This window comes from Nicotiana attenuata, unplaced genomic scaffold (genome assembly GCF_001879085.1).
Source record: "Nicotiana attenuata strain UT unplaced genomic scaffold, NIATTr2, whole genome shotgun sequence".
NCBI classification, from domain to species: Eukaryota; Viridiplantae; Streptophyta; class Magnoliopsida; order Solanales; family Solanaceae; genus Nicotiana; species Nicotiana attenuata.
Genome location: NW_017670932.1, coordinates 217,312 through 238,351, shown reverse-complemented (window position 1 = coordinate 238,351; position 21,040 = coordinate 217,312). Strand labels below are relative to the sequence as shown.

The 21,040-nt window shown below is 35.1% G+C and overlaps 3 protein-coding genes across 6 annotated transcripts; all 3 read left to right on the top strand.

Moving 5' to 3' along the window:
• The first annotated feature begins 1,084 nt into the window (after window positions 1–1,084).
• LOC109244584 (myosin-binding protein 7) lies at window positions 1,085–5,837 on the top strand. 3 transcript variants are annotated; one of them, XR_002070712.1, is made up of 6 exons: window positions 1,085–1,377; window positions 2,005–2,063; window positions 2,207–3,610; window positions 5,067–5,113; window positions 5,298–5,604; window positions 5,724–5,837. XR_002070712.1 is itself a non-coding variant. In XM_019411696.1 (5 exons), exons 3-5 carry the CDS (start codon window positions 2,213–2,215, stop codon window positions 5,398–5,400), a joined length of 1,548 nt encoding a protein of 515 aa, XP_019267241.1. In that variant the 5' UTR covers window positions 1,085–1,377; window positions 2,005–2,063; window positions 2,210–2,212; the 3' UTR covers window positions 5,401–5,837. The 3 variants fall into 3 exon arrangements, 2 of the variants coding, with proteins under 2 accessions (XP_019267241.1, XP_019267240.1); XM_019411696.1 differs by having other exon boundaries at window positions 2,210–3,610; window positions 5,298–5,837; XM_019411695.1 differs by having other exon boundaries at window positions 5,298–5,837.
• Window positions 5,838–6,753: 916 nt separating this feature from the next.
• Window positions 6,754–10,231, top strand: LOC109244583 (F-box protein At5g06550). The gene is made up of 2 exons (XM_019411694.1): window positions 6,754–8,121; window positions 9,670–10,231. The coding sequence occupies exons 1-2, from the start codon at window positions 6,824–6,826 to the stop codon at window positions 9,908–9,910; spliced, it is 1,539 nt and encodes a 512-aa protein (XP_019267239.1). The 5' UTR covers window positions 6,754–6,823; the 3' UTR covers window positions 9,911–10,231.
• A 648-nt stretch (window positions 10,232–10,879) lies between these two features.
• LOC109244582 (calcium-dependent protein kinase 20-like) lies at window positions 10,880–20,737 on the top strand. Of its 2 annotated transcripts, XM_019411693.1 has the most exons (8): window positions 10,880–11,333; window positions 15,143–15,961; window positions 17,862–18,005; window positions 18,105–18,257; window positions 19,215–19,330; window positions 19,644–19,811; window positions 19,967–20,191; window positions 20,317–20,737. In XM_019411693.1, exons 2-8 carry the CDS (start codon window positions 15,295–15,297, stop codon window positions 20,395–20,397), a joined length of 1,554 nt encoding a protein of 517 aa, XP_019267238.1. In that variant the 5' UTR covers window positions 10,880–11,333; window positions 15,143–15,294; the 3' UTR covers window positions 20,398–20,737. The 2 variants fall into 2 exon arrangements, with proteins under 2 accessions (XP_019267238.1, XP_019267237.1); XM_019411692.1 differs by lacking the exon at window positions 10,880–11,333 and having other exon boundaries at window positions 14,526–15,961.
• Window positions 20,738–21,040: the final 303 nt, after the last annotated feature.

Below are 21,040 nucleotides of genomic sequence, written 5' to 3'. Positions count from 1 at the left end.
AAGTCTCGAGGTAATGGGCATAAGTCTGACAAATCTTTAATATTCAAATTTTATAGATTAATATGATAGAAATAAATATAAAAAGAAGGTAAAATTATAAAAAATAAAAATAAAAATTAGTGGAAATATATATAGAACAATTTATCAAGAATATATTAGCAATTGACTAAAAACTAATCAGGAATGCTTTATCCAATAAAAATTAATCAGACTTTTAAAAAGTATGTAAGTAGCAATTTATAAACTAATTTGAAAGAGCAAAAGAACTTGAAAAGAAGGAAAAATGAAGAAAGAATCTACTATCAGAAGCGATGAAGGATGATACATTTTTGCTTTATATTTTACAAATTATTATTTTTTTCTTTACTCGGAAGAAGATGAAGTGAAGAATAAAAATCATGGCTAAGAACAAATAATCTATTGACTTTTAAGTTTTTAATATTTTAAAATGTAATAATAAGTTGATTTTTTTTAAGATGTGATATTAAATTAAAGACTTTTTAGCAATTTTAATTCTAGTTTTGAGAGTTTTTCTAGGCTGGCGTCCCAAAGAAAAAACTCGCCCAGCGCTTGTGCTTACACCCAAAACAATGGAGCTGACGCCTCTCTTAGAGCAACAATAACGTTATTTCTGTATGACTTGTATGTCATGAGTTCGAGTCGTGTAAATAATACTTAATGTATGTGGAATGTTTTGTGCACCCTTTTAAGTGCGGCATATATTAAATGACAAAACGAAAAATTAATATAAATACAAAAGAGATAAGACGTAAACATAATAACCACGAATAAAATACAATTTGAAGTAGTTATTAGAGCTTATACAACAACACGTAAGTATCATTACTATGTGTAGTTCCAATTTTATCGAATATCCCTTTAACGAAAACATTACTACGACTTATCTAATGAATAAAATGCTAATCAAACATTAGCACGCGGTTTCAGTTGTACTATCCGAAGAAAACTCTCAACCAAAATTTCCCCTTGCAGTAAAAATTCCATTTTCACCCCTTTTTCTTTTCCTCTCTAAATCATCCCACATTTTCCCTTGCAAAAGAAATAGAGAGAAAAGAAAAAGAAAATCAGAACACAACAGTCTTATCAATTTCTACATTACAAATTGAAAAATAAAATTCAAAAAAAAAAAATAAAATCAAGGGGTTTTCAAATTCCCTTTCTTTTCTCTCTCCCACGTTTGGTTTCGTTTCTCCCTCTCTCTCTCTCCCCCTTCCCTCCTCTGTATTTTCGTTTCTCTCGTTTTCCTTAATATCTACAATTCTCCGGGAAGCTGGAATTATAATTTCCATTTTCCCGGCTGAATTCACCTCCATTTCTCAGATACGCTACACATGTTCATTTTCTCATTTTCTCCAGGTACCTTACTTGATTTATGATCGCTTTTATCCTTTTTTATGCATATTTAATATGGATATTTCGTTCGTATATGTGCATGGATATGCATTTGGTGGTTGTTTTAGTATTTTTGTTTGATGTGTCATATAAGGAAAAATAATCTCGACGTAAGGTGCTGTATTATTGATTTATAACATTCTGTTTGGGGAATAAAACTCTGAATAATTTATGTGAACGATGTATTTTTTCTCCTTTTTTTTCTATGAACATGGTGTCTGGTCGGCTTGTGCGTACCTCGATTATTTCACCAGCCGCCTGCTAACTCCTACTAGCGCAGATACCGGGTAAATTGCCCACCAAAGCTTAGGCATATGAGAAGAAATTAGAATTACCTTGTAATTGTGTTTTTCCTTTATTTGATAACGGTGGTGATGTAGTATTATTTTGTACAACATAAAATGTGGAATAAGATATAGGTATCAACATTGCCAGGATAAAGGTATTGCACATAGAAATCCATGTAAATTATTATTCATCTCCATCTATTTTTTTGTTTTTTGTTTTTTTTGGGAGTACAACAATGCAAACCTAACTTTAAGGTATTGTGCCTGGTCTTAGAATTGAGAAGTTTTGGCTGTTTTTTTGTAGGAATTTGCATTCTGTGTGGCAACTGAGGAAAGGTGGAATTCATCATATGTGAATTCGAGGTATATACTTGTACATACATGAACAATCTATCAAAGAGGGAGGGATTGAGAGCTTGTTGTACAGGATTAATCAACCTTTTCGTTTGTGAAATTTCTGTTTTTGGTTTTTTAATTGAGGCTCGACGATTGATTTGAATGTGCAGTAGAAAATGGATTCTCAAAATTCGGCCCCGACGACCAGCCAGGTCAACTGCTGTGATTGCGGGTGCAGTTGTTCTGTGATGAACAGGTCCTACTCGGGAACTTGGCTCCGGTCTGTGAAGCGAAAATATGATGAATACAATGAGAATAAGTTCATGATCCCAGGCTTTGTCTTACCTCTAAATGCTCGTATTGAGATCGAAAATGAATGTACAGCACTTAGGGAAATGGTAGGTAAGCAACAACAGACAATTCAGGATTTAAGTGCTGAGTTAGAGGAAGAAAGAAACGCGTCCTCCTCGGCCGCAAACGAGGCAATGTCGATGATTTTGAGGCTGCAAGGAGAAAAGGCAGAGGTTCAGATGGAATTTAAACAATTCAAGAGGTACACTGAGGAGAAAACGGCGCATGATCAGCAGGAGATAATGGCGTTGGAGGATTTATTATACAAGAGGGAACAAACAATTCAATCATTGACCTGTGAGGTGCAAATGTATAAGCATAGAATGATGAGTTATGGGCTCACAGAATCTGAGGCTGATGGTGATTGTGAGACGGAAAAGGGTCGTTTTAGTCGGAACAATAGTATGTCCGAGACTATCAATGGGCAATTCGAAGTTCCTCCATTTGATTACCCGCCGTTGAAATGCATTATTAATGAGAATCAAGTATACACAGAGGTTGATAATGAGGTTGTTGATGTTGAGAAATATGCATTTGAAGAGACCCCACGTTCATGCGATCAATTGCGCGATTTGGAGCATAGGATCAATCAGTTGGAGAGGACGCCAAGAAGTACCGATGGGGATCTTTTCAAGAACAACATACTTGAAAAAGTGATAGTTGGTCATTCCCCAAGGAGGACTAGACATCTTAGAAAGTTTTCAACTGACAGTTTAGGTTCTCCCTTTGTTACAACTAAAGAAATTAACTCAGATTTCATCTCAGATTCTCCAAGGTTTGGTGGAAATATTAGAAAAGCAGAATATTCACAAACAGAAGAGCGTTCAAACTTGAGGAAGGTTGATAATTCATCAGAAGTTGGAGATGACATGAGTGACCGAGTTTACACAATTGATTCTGTACACCGGAGGGCTGGATATGATGGTGTGCCAGACCCCAAGGCTTCAGTTGGAATGGTTGACGATTACACCCCGAGGGATTCATTGAATCATACAGATTTTGGAGATCCAGAGGTCACGAAGTTGTACCTTAGGCTTCAAGCACTTGAGGCTGATCGGGAATCAATGAGACAGGCTATGATTGCTATGCGGACTGATAAAGCACAGGTGATATTGCTCAAGGAGATTGCTCAGCAATTATGCAAAGAAATGTCCCCAGCCGCGAGAAGACCTTCAAGGAAGCCATCTGTAATTGCGAGCTTTTCTTTCATGTCCGTATTCAAGGTATGATATTAATCTATGATCAACTTTTTTGGTTTTCCATTAGCTACATTTTCACATTCAGAATGATGCCTATGGTCGTTTTCCTGCTTGAGAAAACAAATTTTGGGTCATTGCAACCACAGTAGTAGCAACTATTCGACTGTAAACATATATTTATTCCATTTGATTGAGTCTGTAAATTAACTGCCCCATTCATGGCGATGACTAAATACTAATTACTTTCTTTGGTAATACTCTTGAGATTCTTAACAAAGATTATTTTCCTGTACATTTTCAACTGAGCATGCGCCGAGAGAAACCTGAGATTGGGCGTTTAAAAAAGAAAACAATGAGATTGGGTTGGATTGTGTCTTTTCAAAACTTCTACTAGACCTTGAGTTAGCTTTTGTGGGCATTGTTTTTTTTTCTTGGACCAATGATGGGTGAGGTCTGGTATGGCTGAGAGGTGGTATATTGGAGTAATTTATGGTTAAGATTCAATAATATTTCCATCTTCCAAGTTCACTTATATCTTCAGTCAAGTCGTCCGAGGATATCAGTGGATTAGCGTCTCATGCTTATGTCTAAATAAGATGTTGAGCCCATCACAATGGGAAGAGCTGGTGCAAACCAATGTAATACCAACTTTTAGAAGAATCACATATCAAATGGTATGTTAGACAAGGTTACTTGTGATGTCAATTTGACATTACTTAAATCACGATGCATTTTCACAGGCATTTTCCTTTATTTCTATGTTTGTCCATATTGACATGGACGATGAAACACAGGTCCCTTCTTTAGTTACTTTTGATGGGCATCTTGGACTCTAACAAATGTGCTAAGACTAATTCCCTTCTTTGGATTGTTTTTCTTATTTCCTACGAGGAGAAGGGTTTCTAGGGACAACAAATCATAAGTACCATTTGAATTTTCCTCTATTATATTGTTGACACTAAAAGCAAACAAGGTAGACCTAAAGTCATGTAGTTAAGCTGTCTCTAAAGAACTACAATCCCTAGATCTAATGCGGACCTAGCTTAGAATAGACACAATGGTACAAAATGAACCATATGTTCATATGAACTAGTAGGAATCATGCTGTTACACACATTTGGTTTGGTTAAGGTTAAATGGGTGATTTGGAGAACCTCCTAGTTTATAGAACTTCCTGTTTTGCCTTAAAAGGATAAATTATTTACCTGCACTAGATGACTTTGGTCCGAATAGAGTGGAATGGATATAGAGGATTCATCTAGCCGATCTCAATTAGTTTGGGATTGAGACATTGATTGATTCTCGAGCCACTCTTTTCTTTACCATTTTTTAAGGGAGAGGACGGATGGGGTGAAAATTAGCAAAACAATTTGTTTTATTCTTACATCAAAATTTCTTACCTGTCTTACTCCCCCCAGTTTCTGTCTGTGTTCTGAGTTATAATCAAAGCTGATTTATTTTTGTTTTCTTTTTTATTCAGTGGATTGTATCTTTTGTTTTGTGGAGAAGAAAAGCGCGCAGATGCAAGTGAGTTGCTCGTTACAATTTGGTTTCTTATCAAGAAATTGTTTCTATACTGATTCAACTTTCTTATAATTCCCTTACCATATAAAAGAAAACAATAAACCTATTTCCCTTTTTGCCTGCTTGAGTTAGTTTCTTGTTTGGGCAAGTTCTAGTTGACACTTGATTAAATCTTGATACTTGTCAGGTACATGTTTGGATCGTCCACCAGCAATGTAGGCTTGCTAATGCTTTTAGACAAGGGACCTCGTGTGGGGCAGTGGAGATGTCTGTCGAGTACGCAAGTGTAAAACCAGCTCCTAGTTATTCCACATCGATTACTGAAGACTGTATCATAAACGTCAGTGCGAAATGGATTGTAGTCAGACTAATTGCTTTTTCATGTTACTTTCTTTTCCTCCCTATATTCCTTGCTGCTGCAAATTTGGGTTCACTCTGCGCTGTGACATTTTGTTGAACCAGCGGCATCGAAAATATAGATGTTCCACTGCCAGGTTGGGACTTGTGAATAACTGTGATCATATATGGCTTGTTTGGATTCTCTCAAGGTTTTCTTTTTCTTTTTTTCTGTATATTACAATTTGTGAATGAATTTTTTCTTTTTGTCAATCAGATGTTAGTGCTACTGGACTTTTGTAATCGTGATCGAAGAACTTCCTTGTTATTAATGTAGACTTGGTCCAAGACTGACTAAGGTTAATAAAGCCTAGCCGGAACCTTCTATGTTTACATAATGTTATTTTAGTTTCTGGTGAAATAGGGCGAATCCTTAAAAATGGAATTGGAAATTCTTGGAATCTCACTTCGCGAAATGCGCTCCGGTGTTTTACCTTCAAGTGAATGTTTTATTTTCTTTTCCCTTACCTAGATGTTTGTTGTGCTACAAATTATACAGTTACAAATTAATACTAGTAGTCTTTACTCTTTAGCACCTATCTCATGCCAATTATTCACTCATGTCAAGTATCCTCTTCCGCGTAAAGTAACCAAGGACTTGGAAAAAATAGAACCTGAGACGGCCTCAACGTAACAAATCTACCACTAACTCGAACACCCAACAAAGTGTGATGCATGAAAGTATGGTCGGAAAGCCGAGAAAATGACAAAAATGGTAACTTATGTTTTGGGGGTAGGTTTGAAATAATTCCTTAAATATACTATTGAGAATTTTGGTCCTTTAATTTTGTGATCATTTTTATCTCCTTTAAATATTTAAAAACCTATGGTTGTTAGGTTAAACGGAATTACGAAAAAGAAATTTAAACATAAAGAAAGTCCGGAATTTTAGAAATTACAACACAAAAAACTGCATTAGACATCAGAATAGACAAAAAACATATAAAAAATAAGCTGCAGACACTGAAAATAGATCCAAAATACCAAAAATTGCAAAATACCTCCAAATGCGAGTCCTCAGTAAATATTATTGTTTTCAAAGTTTTTGTTAAATCAAAAGAATTTGTAATATATTTGATAGAGATCAAAAGTACCAATTATTTTCTATAAATTTAAAAGGCCAAAACTACTAAGGAGTATATTCAAGGGTCTATTTTAAACATATATAAACATAAGGGACCATTTTTGTCATTTGGTAAAGCCTTTCTCCAGCTGAACTAAAAATGATACTCCAGGGAACAGTAAACACCCTCAAAGCCTCGGCGGCTCAAACCACACTTCCCAGCTCCTCCTCCTCCTCCTGCTCCAGCCGAAACAATGCTGGGTTCCAAGACATTGATATTCAAGAAGCAAAAACGAAAGAGAAAAAATGGCAAGAGTAAAAAATCAAAGAAAGTTTCAGTTTCCACAAAAGAAGAAGAAAGGGTTACCAAACAACACCAAATAGCACCACAAGAAGAAGTTGAAGAAGAAGATGATGAGGGTTTCAGCTTGAAAGCCTCAGCACAATCAGATTCCCATGGAGTTCAGCCACTTGGGAATCTTTATTTCAACCCATCATCTCATAATTCAAGAAATACCGGCCTAGGTAATCTCAAGACTTTAACTGATGAACTTGTTCTTGATATTTTAGGCCTTTTAGAAGGTACCCATTTAGGTATTTTGTCAAATGTAAGCAAAGGTTTCTATATTTTTTGTAACCATGAACCCCTTTGGAGGAATCTTGTATTAGAGACTAGTAAAGGTGGCTTCTTTTTTAAGGGTTCTTGGAAGTCTACTTTTGTTAGTGCATATAAGCAGCCTTCATTTCCAGTTTTGAGTTCTGGTTTGAAAGTTAGAGACTTTTATTCTGATTACTTGTTTCAGAGTTGGTTATGTGCTAATCTTGAAATGAAACCTGAATGGTTAGAAAAGGATAATATTGTAAGGAGGAAAGGAATTTCTGTTGATGAGTTTGTTATGAATTTTGAGGAACCGAATAAGCCGGTTTTGTTAGAAGGGTGCTTGGAAAGTTGGCCTGCATTGGAGAAATGGAATAGGGATTACTTAGCTGAGGAATGCGGAGATGTGAAATTCTCAGTTGGCCCGGTGGAAATGAAACTTGAAGACTATTTTAGCTACTCTGATCAAGCGAGGGAAGAAAGGCCGTTGTATTTGTTTGATCCAAAGTTTGCGGAGAAAGTTCCTCAGTTAGGAAAGGATTATGATGTCCCTATGTACTTCAATGAGGATTTGTTTAGTGTATTGGGTAATGAGAGGCCAGATTATAGATGGATTATTATTGGACCTGCAGGGTCCGGCTCGTCATTCCACATTGATCCGAATTCTACCTCTGCTTGGAATGCAGTAATCAAAGGATCCAAGAAATGGGTGTTGTTTCCACCTGATGTGATTCCACCCGGGGTTCATCCAAGCCCTGACGGCGCAGAAGTAGCAAGTCCTGTTTCGATAATAGAATGGTTCATGAACTTTTATAATGCAACCAAGAATTGGAAAAAGAGACCTATTGAGTGTGTCTGCAAGGCCGGGGAAGTAATCTTTGTACCTAATGGATGGTGGCATTTGGTCATCAATTTAGAGGATTCAATTGCCATTACCCAGAACTTTGTTAGCAGGTATGCTACTTTTGTCTCTCATATATCCGGCACTTGATATTGTTTTCATGCTTGGTGAGAAATTACCAGTACTAGTTTCCTCAATGGTATGCAATGTTTCTGCTTTATAAGGAGATGGACACCAGTGGTAAATAAATGCAAAAGTTCACAATTGATTAAATAGCTGTAACTCCATATCACATATATTCTCATGTTAATGTTCTATGTTCCGGTTATCCACTTGAGTCATTGTTCTACATAATCTTCATGTAACTAAAACTATCATATGAGAGGAAAGGGTTTATAGTGCTTTTATATCATGCAGGAAGGGTGTTGTTGGAGATGTAACATAAAAGTCTTCTTGAGTGAACTTTACTTTGAGTAGTACTTTTTTCTTTTATGACCTCACTCTCTTTTCAAGGTTTAGGAAGTGATCAAGAAAGGCAAACCCTGATAAGATGGAATGCTGGTTATTACCATGAAACTCTGGAACACTAAATAGGGAATATATATGCCAATAGTTGGAAGCATGCAGACTAGAAAATGTCTAAAAGATTGAAAATAATTACTTGATCTGTTTGTTTGGAGTAATCTTTTAGAGCATATTTTCCTCTCTCCTACAATCATGGCTTCAAAAGATTTTATGGTGACTCTACGTGATGATACAAATTCTTCAAGATGCAACGGAGCGTATGGTGTCTTTGCTTTACATCTAATCCTGGCATGTATATTGAGCTTTAAGATTTAGGATAAGCCACCTTTGAGCTGGATATTTTTTTAGTGATAAAAAGAATTATATATATTAAGCTTTAAGGTGGTTTATCCTAGACAAACAAACTTTAGTGAGTTGTTAAGCTACTTTACATTTTGTGTTTTATCATGGTTTTCTGGAAGCTAATGATGACACATTTTTGTACTTAGAACTATGGGATCGAATGTTTGTTGTGGCCTTTTTTTCAACAAAAGATACATCTTTAATGTTCTATTCTTTCTCCCTTTTTTTCTTATCCCTTAAACCATAGCCAGATTAATTCCGTTAAACCACAATAGCCTTAGTAGTTGAAGCGTTGTACTCAAACACAGATATGCATAGTCATGCGTAACTGAATTCTGCTTTGCTTCATAAGGAAAGAGTTCTGAAGTTGATGCCAATCTGAGATAGAAAGTTGTATCGTTGGTTTTGCAGCCTTGGTTGTGGGTTTTTTGTTGTGCTATGGATAAGAAACATCTTCCCTAGATATGTCAAAGTAGTATTAGTTGAGTGCACTTAGTTCGAACATAGCATGGGAATCTTTCAGGGCAACTCTCTCCCTCCACTTGAGTGTCTGTTTAGGATCTCCACTGATATTTTCCGGACGACTCTCTTCCTCCCTTGTGCATCTGTTTAGGATTTCCCCTGAAATTTTCGGGACAACTCTCTCCCTCCCGGTGTGTCTTGTTTAGGATCTCCCGTGAGTTTGGAGAGGATAACTTGTTTCAAAACTCACCTGGCGAATATTAAAATTCCTTGCTCTTGCCAATATGTATTTTACTATGGATATTTACCAACTGTTATTTCTCTTCTTGCAGGAGGAATTTACTGAATGTTCTGGAATTTCTAAAAAAGCCAAATGCTTGTACTCTTGTGTCGGGAACAAGTGACAGAGTCAATTTGCACGACAAATTTAAGAATGCCATTGAAGCATATCTTCCCGGTACCATTGATGAGTTGACTCTGAAAGACGAGGAGAAAAAAGCCCAGCAGAAGAAACCTTCCTTCTGGGAATCGGTCACCGATTCCAAAGCAGGCGCTTTCAAATTTTCTTTTTGATGAAAGGCCAGTGATGAGATCTTCACCAGTTAGTTTCCAGGCAGTAGACTTTTACTAATCTTTTGCGCCAACAAATGAAGCTGCATGATCAAAACTTGGTCATTCTTTACATGACAAGAGGGATTATTAAGGCAGTTATTGACATTTTGGCATCAGTTATTCATCATTTACTGTTGTAAGCTCTGTTCCATTTGCTGTATCAACTACATTTGCTGTCTGATTTGCAGACACAAGGAGCAAAGGAAACCAAAAAAAATTCTCTTTTTTTTTTTCTCTTCAGAATTGTTTACTAATCTAACTACTGATCGTGTGTTGTACCTATTCTAGAATCAAAAAGCAAAATAAAAGTATAGTATCAAAATATAAAAAAGTTGAAGAGTTTGTCTGTTATTGCTTTTTAGTTGGTGAATTTCCAATGTTGATAATTTAAGTAACAAATACTCCTATATTAACAGAATGTTGATTGACAATCTTCAATGTTAATGTCAAACAAAATCTAATACTAAAATCTGAGCCCTTTTCTTTCTTCAATTATTTCATTAATTGACTGATTCAAATGGCAACAGTAAAGACTGAAGCATGAATTCAGTGTCTAACACTAAGCGATATTATACGACTAGCTATCTGTGTTACAAAGTATTTTACTAAATTTATAGACTATCGAGAGCAATGTTAAAATTATCACGAAGTAACAAGTACTTATAAAATTTTCTAACTTGGTTCTATAACCTCTATATTAGAAATCTTAATAGAAAAAAAAGGTGTTAATGCATTAAAATATGATATATGGTAGATTATACTGTGTCTCAAGTTATATTGCCTATGCTCCTTTTGTTAGTTTTTTACACTTGAAGAAAACAGAGAATGTGGTTTGTGCGGTTCAGTAGTCCCACACCGGAACAAGGTAAGGAGTAGACAACAGAGATGTGCTATTTAAACGAAGGCCCTTTACCTTGTTAAAGCATACCTTTCTCGGCCTTTTGGCTAAGATCAAGTGTAGTATCTGTTCTTATCAGTTTAATATCTGATATGTGGGCCATCGGCCCACACGATATTAACTTAATTTTTTAAGGGGAAGGTCCATCAAGGTAGCTTGCTATCTGGGCCTTCGCGCGTCGCCTAGGCGTTACACTACAGCCCAGGCCTGGCGCACCCCACCAAATCTAGTTTAACATTTCCGGGCTTTGTGGCCCAGTAGTATAGTGAACAACTTTGTGAACAGAACAAGAATTTTTTCCGAGCTCTTTGGCCCAATATATAGTGAGCCATTTTTTTCCAGGTTTTTGTTGTTTTCCCTTTGCCACCAATACTTGGCCGTATTCTTGAATTTGAAATGAGAAGAAAAATAATGCGACATGAGATAATAAGCAAGGCTTCTTAAATCAGAATACCACAAAGCTGTTTGACATACAGTAGAATCCAAGTAAGTTTTTTACCTTAAATTTTGTATTCTTTGTAACTTGTATATACGTCCAAAAAATGATGATACCCGTCTTTAGTAATTAAGAAAAGGTCTATGATTTGTAAGTGAGTCGTGGGAAGGGAATACCAAGATTTTAGCTACACAATAAAGTCTATACAAAAATTACTGAACGCGTCAGAATATGCAAAGTAGAAGCAAGAGCAAGTCGGAAATGATTTCTGTCGTTTTCTTTTTTCTAAGCCTTACTTTGGGCCATCTTTTTTTAGAAGTTTAAGCGTTTCGATGTACGAAGGAATTTTTATATTTCTATGCCATATAGAAAATTATATCACATTCAATGTTTAATGTTTGATATAATTACATTTAGTATACTTAATTACCAATTATATACCATAGTGGTTTTTAAGGGTATTAATTACACTCCTAATTAAATGGTACCGTATATTTCTTCTAATACCAATCCCCCACGTTTCTCTCTCCAATTCCCACACCTTCACCCACATTTCCCTCCCACACCCACGATTTTTGTATCAAAATCCTATTATTTCTTCCATAGCCAACGCTTTGAATTCGAATTTGGGTTTTCAAAAGACATTGTTTGTTTGGATTGAATGTTGTTGCAAAGAATTGAGAATTCTCTCTACGTCTCTCTCTACCTCGCAATCCCAAATTTCAGTAATATAAGACGAAAGGAAAATAGAGCAGCAATTCCACCATTGACAGCCATTAAAAAGCTTTGAAGCTTTGAATTCTAATTTGGGTTTTCAAAAATCATTATTTGTTTGGATTGAGTGTTGCTGTAAATAATTGGGAATATGGTTTGAAGTTTATATCTCAATTTTGAGGGGTTTTGGTGAAGATTAGACTTGGTTTTGGCTGAATTTCAGATTGAAACTCGAAGAAGAAGAAGAAGACATGACATACATTATATTGTAGAAATTGTAGATAAATTGTAGAAAATTTGTAGAAAAATTGTAGATTGTTGTTTATTTATTTTTGAGCTTTGTGTTTTTGTGTTAAAAGTTTTGATGGGAGCTTGTTATTCCACTTCGTCTGTTTTGGAGCTAACTTGTGTAGAGGAGAATTTTTTTAAAGTTTTATATATTGCTATACCTTTAAATTCAAGAAAGTATGATTGTATTGTATTTAAAGAGGCGTGAATTTGTAGAATAGGTTGAATGTGAGGAATGAGTCAAATAAGATTCACAATGGCTTGTTTTCTACATATAATCTACAACAAAACTACATATCATTTGAAAAATTAATATGAAAATACAGAATTTCAACGTTTCTACAAATTATCCACAAAATTTCTTAGGAAGATCTATCCCTTCATCATGTTTTTTTGGATTCCATATTTAATATAACAGTTTCGTAAGGAGTAACAAGAGCATATAGGAGAATCACAAAATTGTAGCATAATCGGGATTTTCGACATAATTGCGTTTTTTGCAGAAGATTTGTAGAAGTTTTAGTCGTTTTTTATTTGTGAAAACTGAAAACAAAGCATCTACAATCAGAATACAAATAATCTACAATTTATCGACAAAATATCTACAAATTGGGTATATTGAACTTTAATATCCCAATTCCCATTCAATTGTAGCATAATTGGGATTTTCGACATAATTGCGTTTTTTGCAGAAGATTTGTAGAAGTTTTAGTCGTTTTTGATTTGTGAAAACAGAAACAAAGCATCTACAATCAGAATACATATAATCTACAATTTATCTACAAAATATCTATAAACTGGGTACATTGAATTTTAATATCTCAATTCCCATTCAATTGTAGCATAATTGGGATTTTTGACATAATTGCGTTTTTTCAGAAGATTTGTAGAAGTTTTAGTCGTTTTTGATTTGTGAAAACAGAAAATAAAGCATCTACAATTAGAATACAAATAATCTACAATTATCTACAAAATATCTACAAACTGGGTACATATTTGGACTCGACATGCTTCCCCTGAAATGTATGTTTCACATTTTTGATACATATTTTTGTCCAAAACAGTACTAAATCATCCACTTAAATACAATTTTTATACAATGTTGTTCAACTTTCATACAATAGGTAAATGAATAAAAGAAAAATAAATAAACAACAGTCTACAATTTTTCTACAATTTCTGCAATATAATATATGTCATGTCTTCTTCTTCTTCTTCTTCTTCTTCTTCTTCTTCTTCGAGTTTCAATCTGAAATTCAGTCAAAACCAAGTCTAATCTTCACCAAAACCCCTCAAAATTGAGATATAAACTCCAAACCATATTCCCAATTATTTTAAACAACACCCAATCCAAACAAATAATGATTTTTGAAAACCCAAATTTGAATTCAAAGCTTCAAAGCTTTTTAATGGCTGTCAATGGTGGAATTGCTGCTCTCTTTTCCTTTGCTTTGTATTACTGAAATTTGGAATTGAGAGATAGAGAGAGATGTAGAGAGAATTCTGGAAACAGAGTGTATCGCAAAAACAGAGTATGGAAAATTTGAAACGAAGCCGACGATAATTATGAATGTGCGTGATTTGCGTTGTGGAAGATCTGAAGAATATTTAATTCCCAATTTTGCGCGCTTAAATAAGGAATCCTACAGCTACAATGATTCCTTATTTAATGCATTGTATATATTATGTAGGAATACTATTAGCATGAATGGTAATATGCAAACTATGAACATATTTGGTAATATAGTTTCCTATATGGTATATATACGAAAATTTCCCATGTAATTATTATCTAATACTTTTGAGTTAAATATTATTATACTATTCTAAGATATGACTAAGTTTTAATTTTTATTTGCTTAGCCTAATATAAAGCTTGCATCTTAAAATTTTATAGCATTCACATCCTAAGAATTTATTTTACATTCATGAGGTAAAATATATTAGATATAGACAATATCAAAGTGTTACGAGTTTGAATTTACTAACATTCTGTTTGGTTGTTTAATCTTCTCATTAAATTCACCATAAATAACATTTGTATAAGTTATACGGGAACTATGTGTTATTGTATGTGGAACAAAAAGTGAAATATATTGGACTATTGAAAGACAAAAATACCCTTGAAGTACATAATTCTTGTATAATAATAATAACAACAACAACCATTCTTTCATTCTTAATCATCACATAATAATCCTATGTTTTTAATTCGTGATTAACTTGTTTCCGAACCAAAAAATCCCTTAGTCTTTCTTATTTTTTTGTTAATTGTGTGAAAAGGAAAAAATAAAAATCCTTTACGTAGCGGTAGGTTGAAAAATGTGATTGCATGCTAATTCATGCATGAAAAAACACTTCTCCAATCGTTAACAGAATTAACGAACTGATCATCAATATTATTCCGATCCATTTCATCTTTTCTCTTTCCTCACCATTTCCAACAATTTCTCCTCATTTAATTTCTCCCCAATTTCTTCCAAATCCCTAAGATATCATTTTCATTTGCCAGCTTCGATATTTGAGACATCATCTGTTGTTCAATTCTTAAATTTTCAGAAAATTCAGATTTTTGGTACGCTTTTTGTGCAATCGAGTGATTTAATATATGAGTAGTTCGGCTCATTTTGATTCTAGTGGAGTATTTAATTTTTGGGATAAAAAAAATTAGGGCTTCATTAAGGCTTCTGTTGAATTTTGATGAATCAGCAATGGCATGTTTAGATGGTATTGGGAGAAGTTGAGATTTTGATTTGAGCTAGTAGTATTTGTTTTGGTATTTTTTATTTTTGGATGGGGAATAATTGTGTAGGACCCAAATTGGCTAACAATGGGTTCTTACAATCTGTTACTGCAGCTGTGTGGAAACCTAATCAATCAGAAAATTTACCACTCCCAAATGAAGGGGAAAAAAGCAAAGAGAATTCAGTTGATTCATCAAATACAAATGATGCAAAAGGTTCTGATGATAACAAATCATGTATTCAAAGTAATCCACCTCCACACCTTATGATAAATGGAGATAATACACAAATGAGTGTTAAAGAGGAGGTTAGGAATAACAATAAGAATACAGATGCTAATGATACTGTCAATAAGCCCGTGGAGGGCGTGAAACAGAACAAGCCTGGTCATGTTAAGAGAGTGTCGAGTCTGGGGCTTCAGATTGAATCTGTTTTAGGACGAAAAACGGGTAATTTGAAGGAAATTTATAGTTTAGGGAGGAAGTTAGGACAAGGGCAATTTGGGACGACGTTTTTATGTGTAGAGAAGTCGAGTGGGAAGGAATTTGCATGTAAGTCTATTGCTAAAAGAAGGTTGAACACTGAGGAGGATGTGGAGGATGTAAGGAGGGAGATTCGGATAATGCATCACTTGGCAGGACAACCTAGTGTTGTTCAAATTGTGGGGGCATACGAGGATGCTGTTGCGGTTCATGTTGTAATGGAGCTTTGTGTAGGTGGAGAGCTTTTCGATAGGATTATACAGAGGGGGCATTATTCAGAGAAGAAAGCAGCTGAACTTGCAAGGGTAATAGTAGGTGTTGTAGAAGCATGCCATTCCTTGGGTGTTATGCATAGGGACCTCAAACCTGAAAACTTTCTTTTTGTCGATCAGCAAGAGGAGTCGCCGCTGAAGACGATTGACTTCGGTTTATCAGTGTTCTTCAGGCCAGGTATTCTCTTGAAAACACAATTTCCTTAAAACTGGCATTAATATCGCCCCCCAAGTCTGTCAATGACCTGTAACTCACTGGAGAGTCTATAATCTAATTAAATGCTTAAAGATACTCTGCAAGGCAAAAAGTGTTTTCTTATTAAATTCTTGCTTTCAGCAACTTTCTGCCGCCAGTACTGCTTATGCCTTGGCTCTTTCTCCAATGTATGAACCTATGATTGCTTTGTAATACCAGAAGGCGATTGAATTGTTACGCAAGAGTGGGTTACATTTAGGTTTAAGGCTTTCTAATATTAAACTCTTATTACCACACCTGATAGGTGTTCCATCCATGTGTCCCTAATAGCTGCAGGAGTTGTTTTTGAAAGAATTTACAAACCAATCTTAGAAATCTCTGTACTTTGTTCATTGTGGGAAAGTAACTCCCCCATGGATCTTGTGAAAAGGAAAAGAATTCTGAAAAGACTTTTATTGAAATTGGTTATTAACAACGTACAAGAGAGGTTCTTATTGGAGCTTTGAGTCACAATAAGTGTTGCTGAATATCTTTCTTGCCAGAAAGCCACTGGTAATTGCACAGCAGAAAAAGTGATTCTCACTGCACACAGAAAAAAATCTATCCTCAATCAATGGAAAGAGAAATTGTGACTCGAATCTCCAGGATATAGTTCGAATTGGTGGCTGAAGAGTTTCACTGGAAAAGTTGTTTGATGATGACAAGACGCTGGCTAAAGACACGATACCACCGAAAAGAGGCACGGTTCGGTTATCCAGAACAGTTATTGTTGAGAGGATGACTAGATTGTGGGTGGAATGCTGGTCAGAAAAGGAGTTGTGTCACCAGAATATTATCGAAAATAGGCATGGTGTTGTTGGAATAATTGCTAGAAAGTGGTACAGTGCTACAGGAAGGATTATCGGAAAAAGGTATAGTGCTGCAAGAAGGATTATCAGAAAGAGAAGTAGTACCACTAGAGCCGTCATCACTAAAAGATAATAATAGTATAACTATGACAAGAAAATAAAACCTTATGGCATAATTCTGGTCATTAGTAGGAAGGCAATCCGCAATATGAGTTTTGAGATGGAGGTGTAGTTGTTGTAGGCAGACACTAGTTAAGTCTCTACCAAAATTGTAAAGACTCTAATACCATGCGAAAAAAGAAAAGAAGAGAGCAAAAAACTCTTTTTGAAGTTGGTTATTAACAACATATTGGAAGTTCCTATCTTAGGAGTTTTGAGCTCCACAATATGAGGAAAATTCTCTAATTCTTGGGATTATTAATTATTATGAGATACTCATTAGAAATATTCTAAAAAGAATCATTATACTTAAACAATATTGTTAATGATTTTCTAGACTTTCCACCATAACATAAACATTAAACATGTTCTATACACTGTTCTTAATGATTCTTTTAAGTTTCAACTAGTCTAATCCTGATTTAATAGTAGCAAAGAGCATGAATGTACTTGTAAAGACATCTTTGAAAGTAGTGAAAAAGTCTAAAATGGAGAAAATGGTATTGCTCTTTGTTAGCATTTACTTGCTTGATTTTCGGTATGTTAGAATGGGCTGTTCTATCTTGTTTCGTAACTTAAGAATCGTAGGGTGTCTGCTTGACATTGCCTTTTCTTAGAGCAGAAGTCGCACAACAATATGACCTGCTATTTTCATACCTATTTTCACATTAAGCTTATTAAGGCAGAGTGTTTACTGTTCATATAATAGGCGACTACTATTACTTTCATTTTAATCTTTATCTTTTTAGTTTTACTTTAGTTATTTCAGATAAAATGAAATTATAAGAATCAGTTGCTGTTCTTCTGGTTTCCTCTAGCTGTTTTATGAGCTGTATTCCTTCACCTAATCAAGAATACAAATATGGTGCACTCAGGTGAAACCTTTGGTGATGTCGTTGGAAGTCCTTACTATGTGGCGCCAGAAGTGTTGCGGAAGCATTATGGTCAAGAGTGTGATATTTGGAGTGCAGGAGTCATTATTTATATACTACTTAGTGGTGTTCCTCCATTTTGGGATGGTAAGTTTATTTTGACTTTTTTCCTTTGCAATTTGATTTTATAATCCTTGAAGCAACATGAAGACCATGTGGCTTATGAATTTTGATGTTTTGCACCAGAGACGGAGCAAGGAATATTTGAACAGGTTTTAAAAGGGGAACTCGACTTTGTATCAGAACCTTGGCCTACTATATCAGAAAGTGCAAAAGATCTAGTCAGAAAAATGCTTGTGAGAGATCCCAAAAAGCGGTTGACAGCCCATGAAGTTCTTTGTAAGATGCAGTATTCACCAGTCTGATCCTTTATGCTCTTCTTGGTGTTATGTATGTTTTCAGTATATAATGATGCTTCTCATCCTTTCTTCTTTGCATCATATGGCCTTGTGCTCTGGATCAATTGCTTGTAGATTATCAACTGTCTTGATATGCTTCTAAAGTCATTCTTATTATACAACTTACTTAAAATTCTTCTGTACTTTTGTTGGAAAAATATTCTTATTTCTGTTGTTGAAAAGTCTAGGTTTTACTATGATTTCTAATGTTATTTAAAGAAGGATGGAAGATCACTTAGTTTTGATGAGAGTAACTGGAAATGCCAAAAAGTTTAGTTCATGGAACTGGTAGCACTCAGCGCCGACAATAGCTTTTCCTGATCGCTGCATCTGCTCTATTAAGGAACCAGATATATTTAAGTTCCTGCATTTTCTTTCTGGATATACATCGCTCATGTGCATCCTAGCTATATGTACAATAGAGGACATGTGAACATCAAAATTTTCTTCTACCTCTTGAAATCAGATAACATTAAGAAAAAAAATTGAATTAAATCAGTGGTATATGCAGCTTAGTGTTTATAGGAGTTTGGCCAAGTTGTTGGCTGGTTGAGACTTCAGACACACGTAATCGGAGGACCTATCTTCCTAAGAGTTATAGCTTCTTGCTAGGATTTCTTGCTTTGCCTTTTGGCCTCTCTATAATGTTAAAAAGATTTCAGTATGAAGATGATTTCAGATACTTCTATATGTGCTTCTTTGAGCGACAGATTAACAGAGACGAATACATAGGGGAGAGGTGATGAAAGAAGGAGTTGTAAATTGGTAGAAATCTGACACTTATTCTTAAAGGATTGGTTAGAACGACATCATCATGTTTGCCTGTTTATTTGCTTAACAAGCACATTAAAATGCTCTTTTGCATGAATGACACATATATATGTATTATCTATGTCAGGTCATCCATGGGTGCGTGTTGGTGGGGTTGCTCCAGATAAGCCTCTTGATTGTGCTGTTCTAAGTCGTCTCAATCAGTTTTCTGCAATGAACAAATTAAAGAAGATAGCAGTCAGAGTAAGTTATTCTAATTGTTCAGACCTATCGTTGCTGAGTTTACCTGAGTAATGGCATTCATTGCATTTCTGCAGAAAGACAAGGGTGCCAATCCTTTCAAGAAAGAAAATGCCATGGCTATCTAGTTACTAATCTTTCCATTTCTTTCCTAATTGGCCTGTATTTGGTTATATTTCCAAGTATATATGTGCCACACTTATACACATTTCTCGCTAATTTTTAAATCAGGAACAGGAAAAGGACATTGAAACATATTACTGCATCAAAGTGTTTTTTAGTTGTTATGCTTGAGCAATCTCTGTTTGCTTTTTAGGTAATTGCTGAAAGTCTGTCTGAAGAGGAAATCGCAGGACTAAAGGAAATGTTCAAAATGATAGACACAGATAACAGTGGAAATATTACGCTAGAAGAACTGAAAAAGGGTTTGGAAAGAGTGGGTGCCAATCTGAAGGATTCAGAAATAGTTAGCTTAATGCAAGCGGTAAGTGATACTTCTTATTATGTTCCAGAGCAGTCTTATGTACATCATGACAGCTTTAAATAGCATTGCAAATCATGTTGGCATATCAGATCTTCTTAAAAATAAACTGTCAAAAAGATCCTTACTAAACAACCTTTCTGTGTTTGGAAGTTCAGGCGGATATTGATAATAGTGGTACCATTGACTATGGAGAGTTTCTAGCTGCTATGCTCCATTTAAACAAAATTCAGAAGGAAGATCACATGTATGCTGCTTTTTCATATTTTGATGAAGATGGTAGTGGATATATCACACAGGATGAGCTCCAAAAGGCTTGTGATAAGTTTGGTTTGAGCGATATCCCCATTGAAGAGCTTATGCGTGAAGTTGACCAAGATAATGTAAACCCTATTATTCTCATCTTCAGTGTTCTATTTCTAATATCTTGCAGATATATAATGTGCATGGTCAGACATAAAAGCATATATAAGATCATAACATTCATGTACCTATTTTTCTTTTTCAGGATGGACGCATCGATTACAGTGAATTTGTGGCGATGATGCAAGACACTGGCTTTGGTGAGAAGAGAAGCAAAAGAGTGTAAGCATTGGTATACCATAAGCCTTAAAGCCTGGTAAACTTGATGTCACTGATTACACATAAACTGGTTGTGTATATCATCCACGTAGGTATGTGAAACAAGAAACTTCAATTGCATTATGCTGTAAAGATTAGTCAGGCATTGGTATTACATCCACAGGAGTGTGTGAAACAAAAACATGGATTGCGTTATGCTGTAAAGATTAGTCATTCATCAGAGATGAAAGGGAACTTTGTTTAGCATTCGATTCTGTATTTTTATTTGTTTGTTTCTTTCTGTTGACGGAACCAATGTTCACAAATATCACTCCTTTGACTTATGCTTGCTCAACCAGTTGACTGCCTTCTTACTGTAGATTCAGCAGAAACAGTCCAGACAGAACTTTATACTGTGTGTTCCATTGAACCTCTAGCCTGGCTACTTTGGTTCAATATGCATCTTCAACAGAAGCTGTGGTACTGCTACTTGCTCACAAGGATTTTCTTTCCTCTACATGCAGCCATTTATAGGTCCTTTTACCCACTTAGATGATTTTGGGGCAATAGCTTTCTTTCTTTTAGTAATATGAATTATTCATTTGTGGAGTCTAACTTTTTGTTTCTAGTTAAAATTGGTCTGATGATGAGTAGTAGTTTTTTTTTTAGGA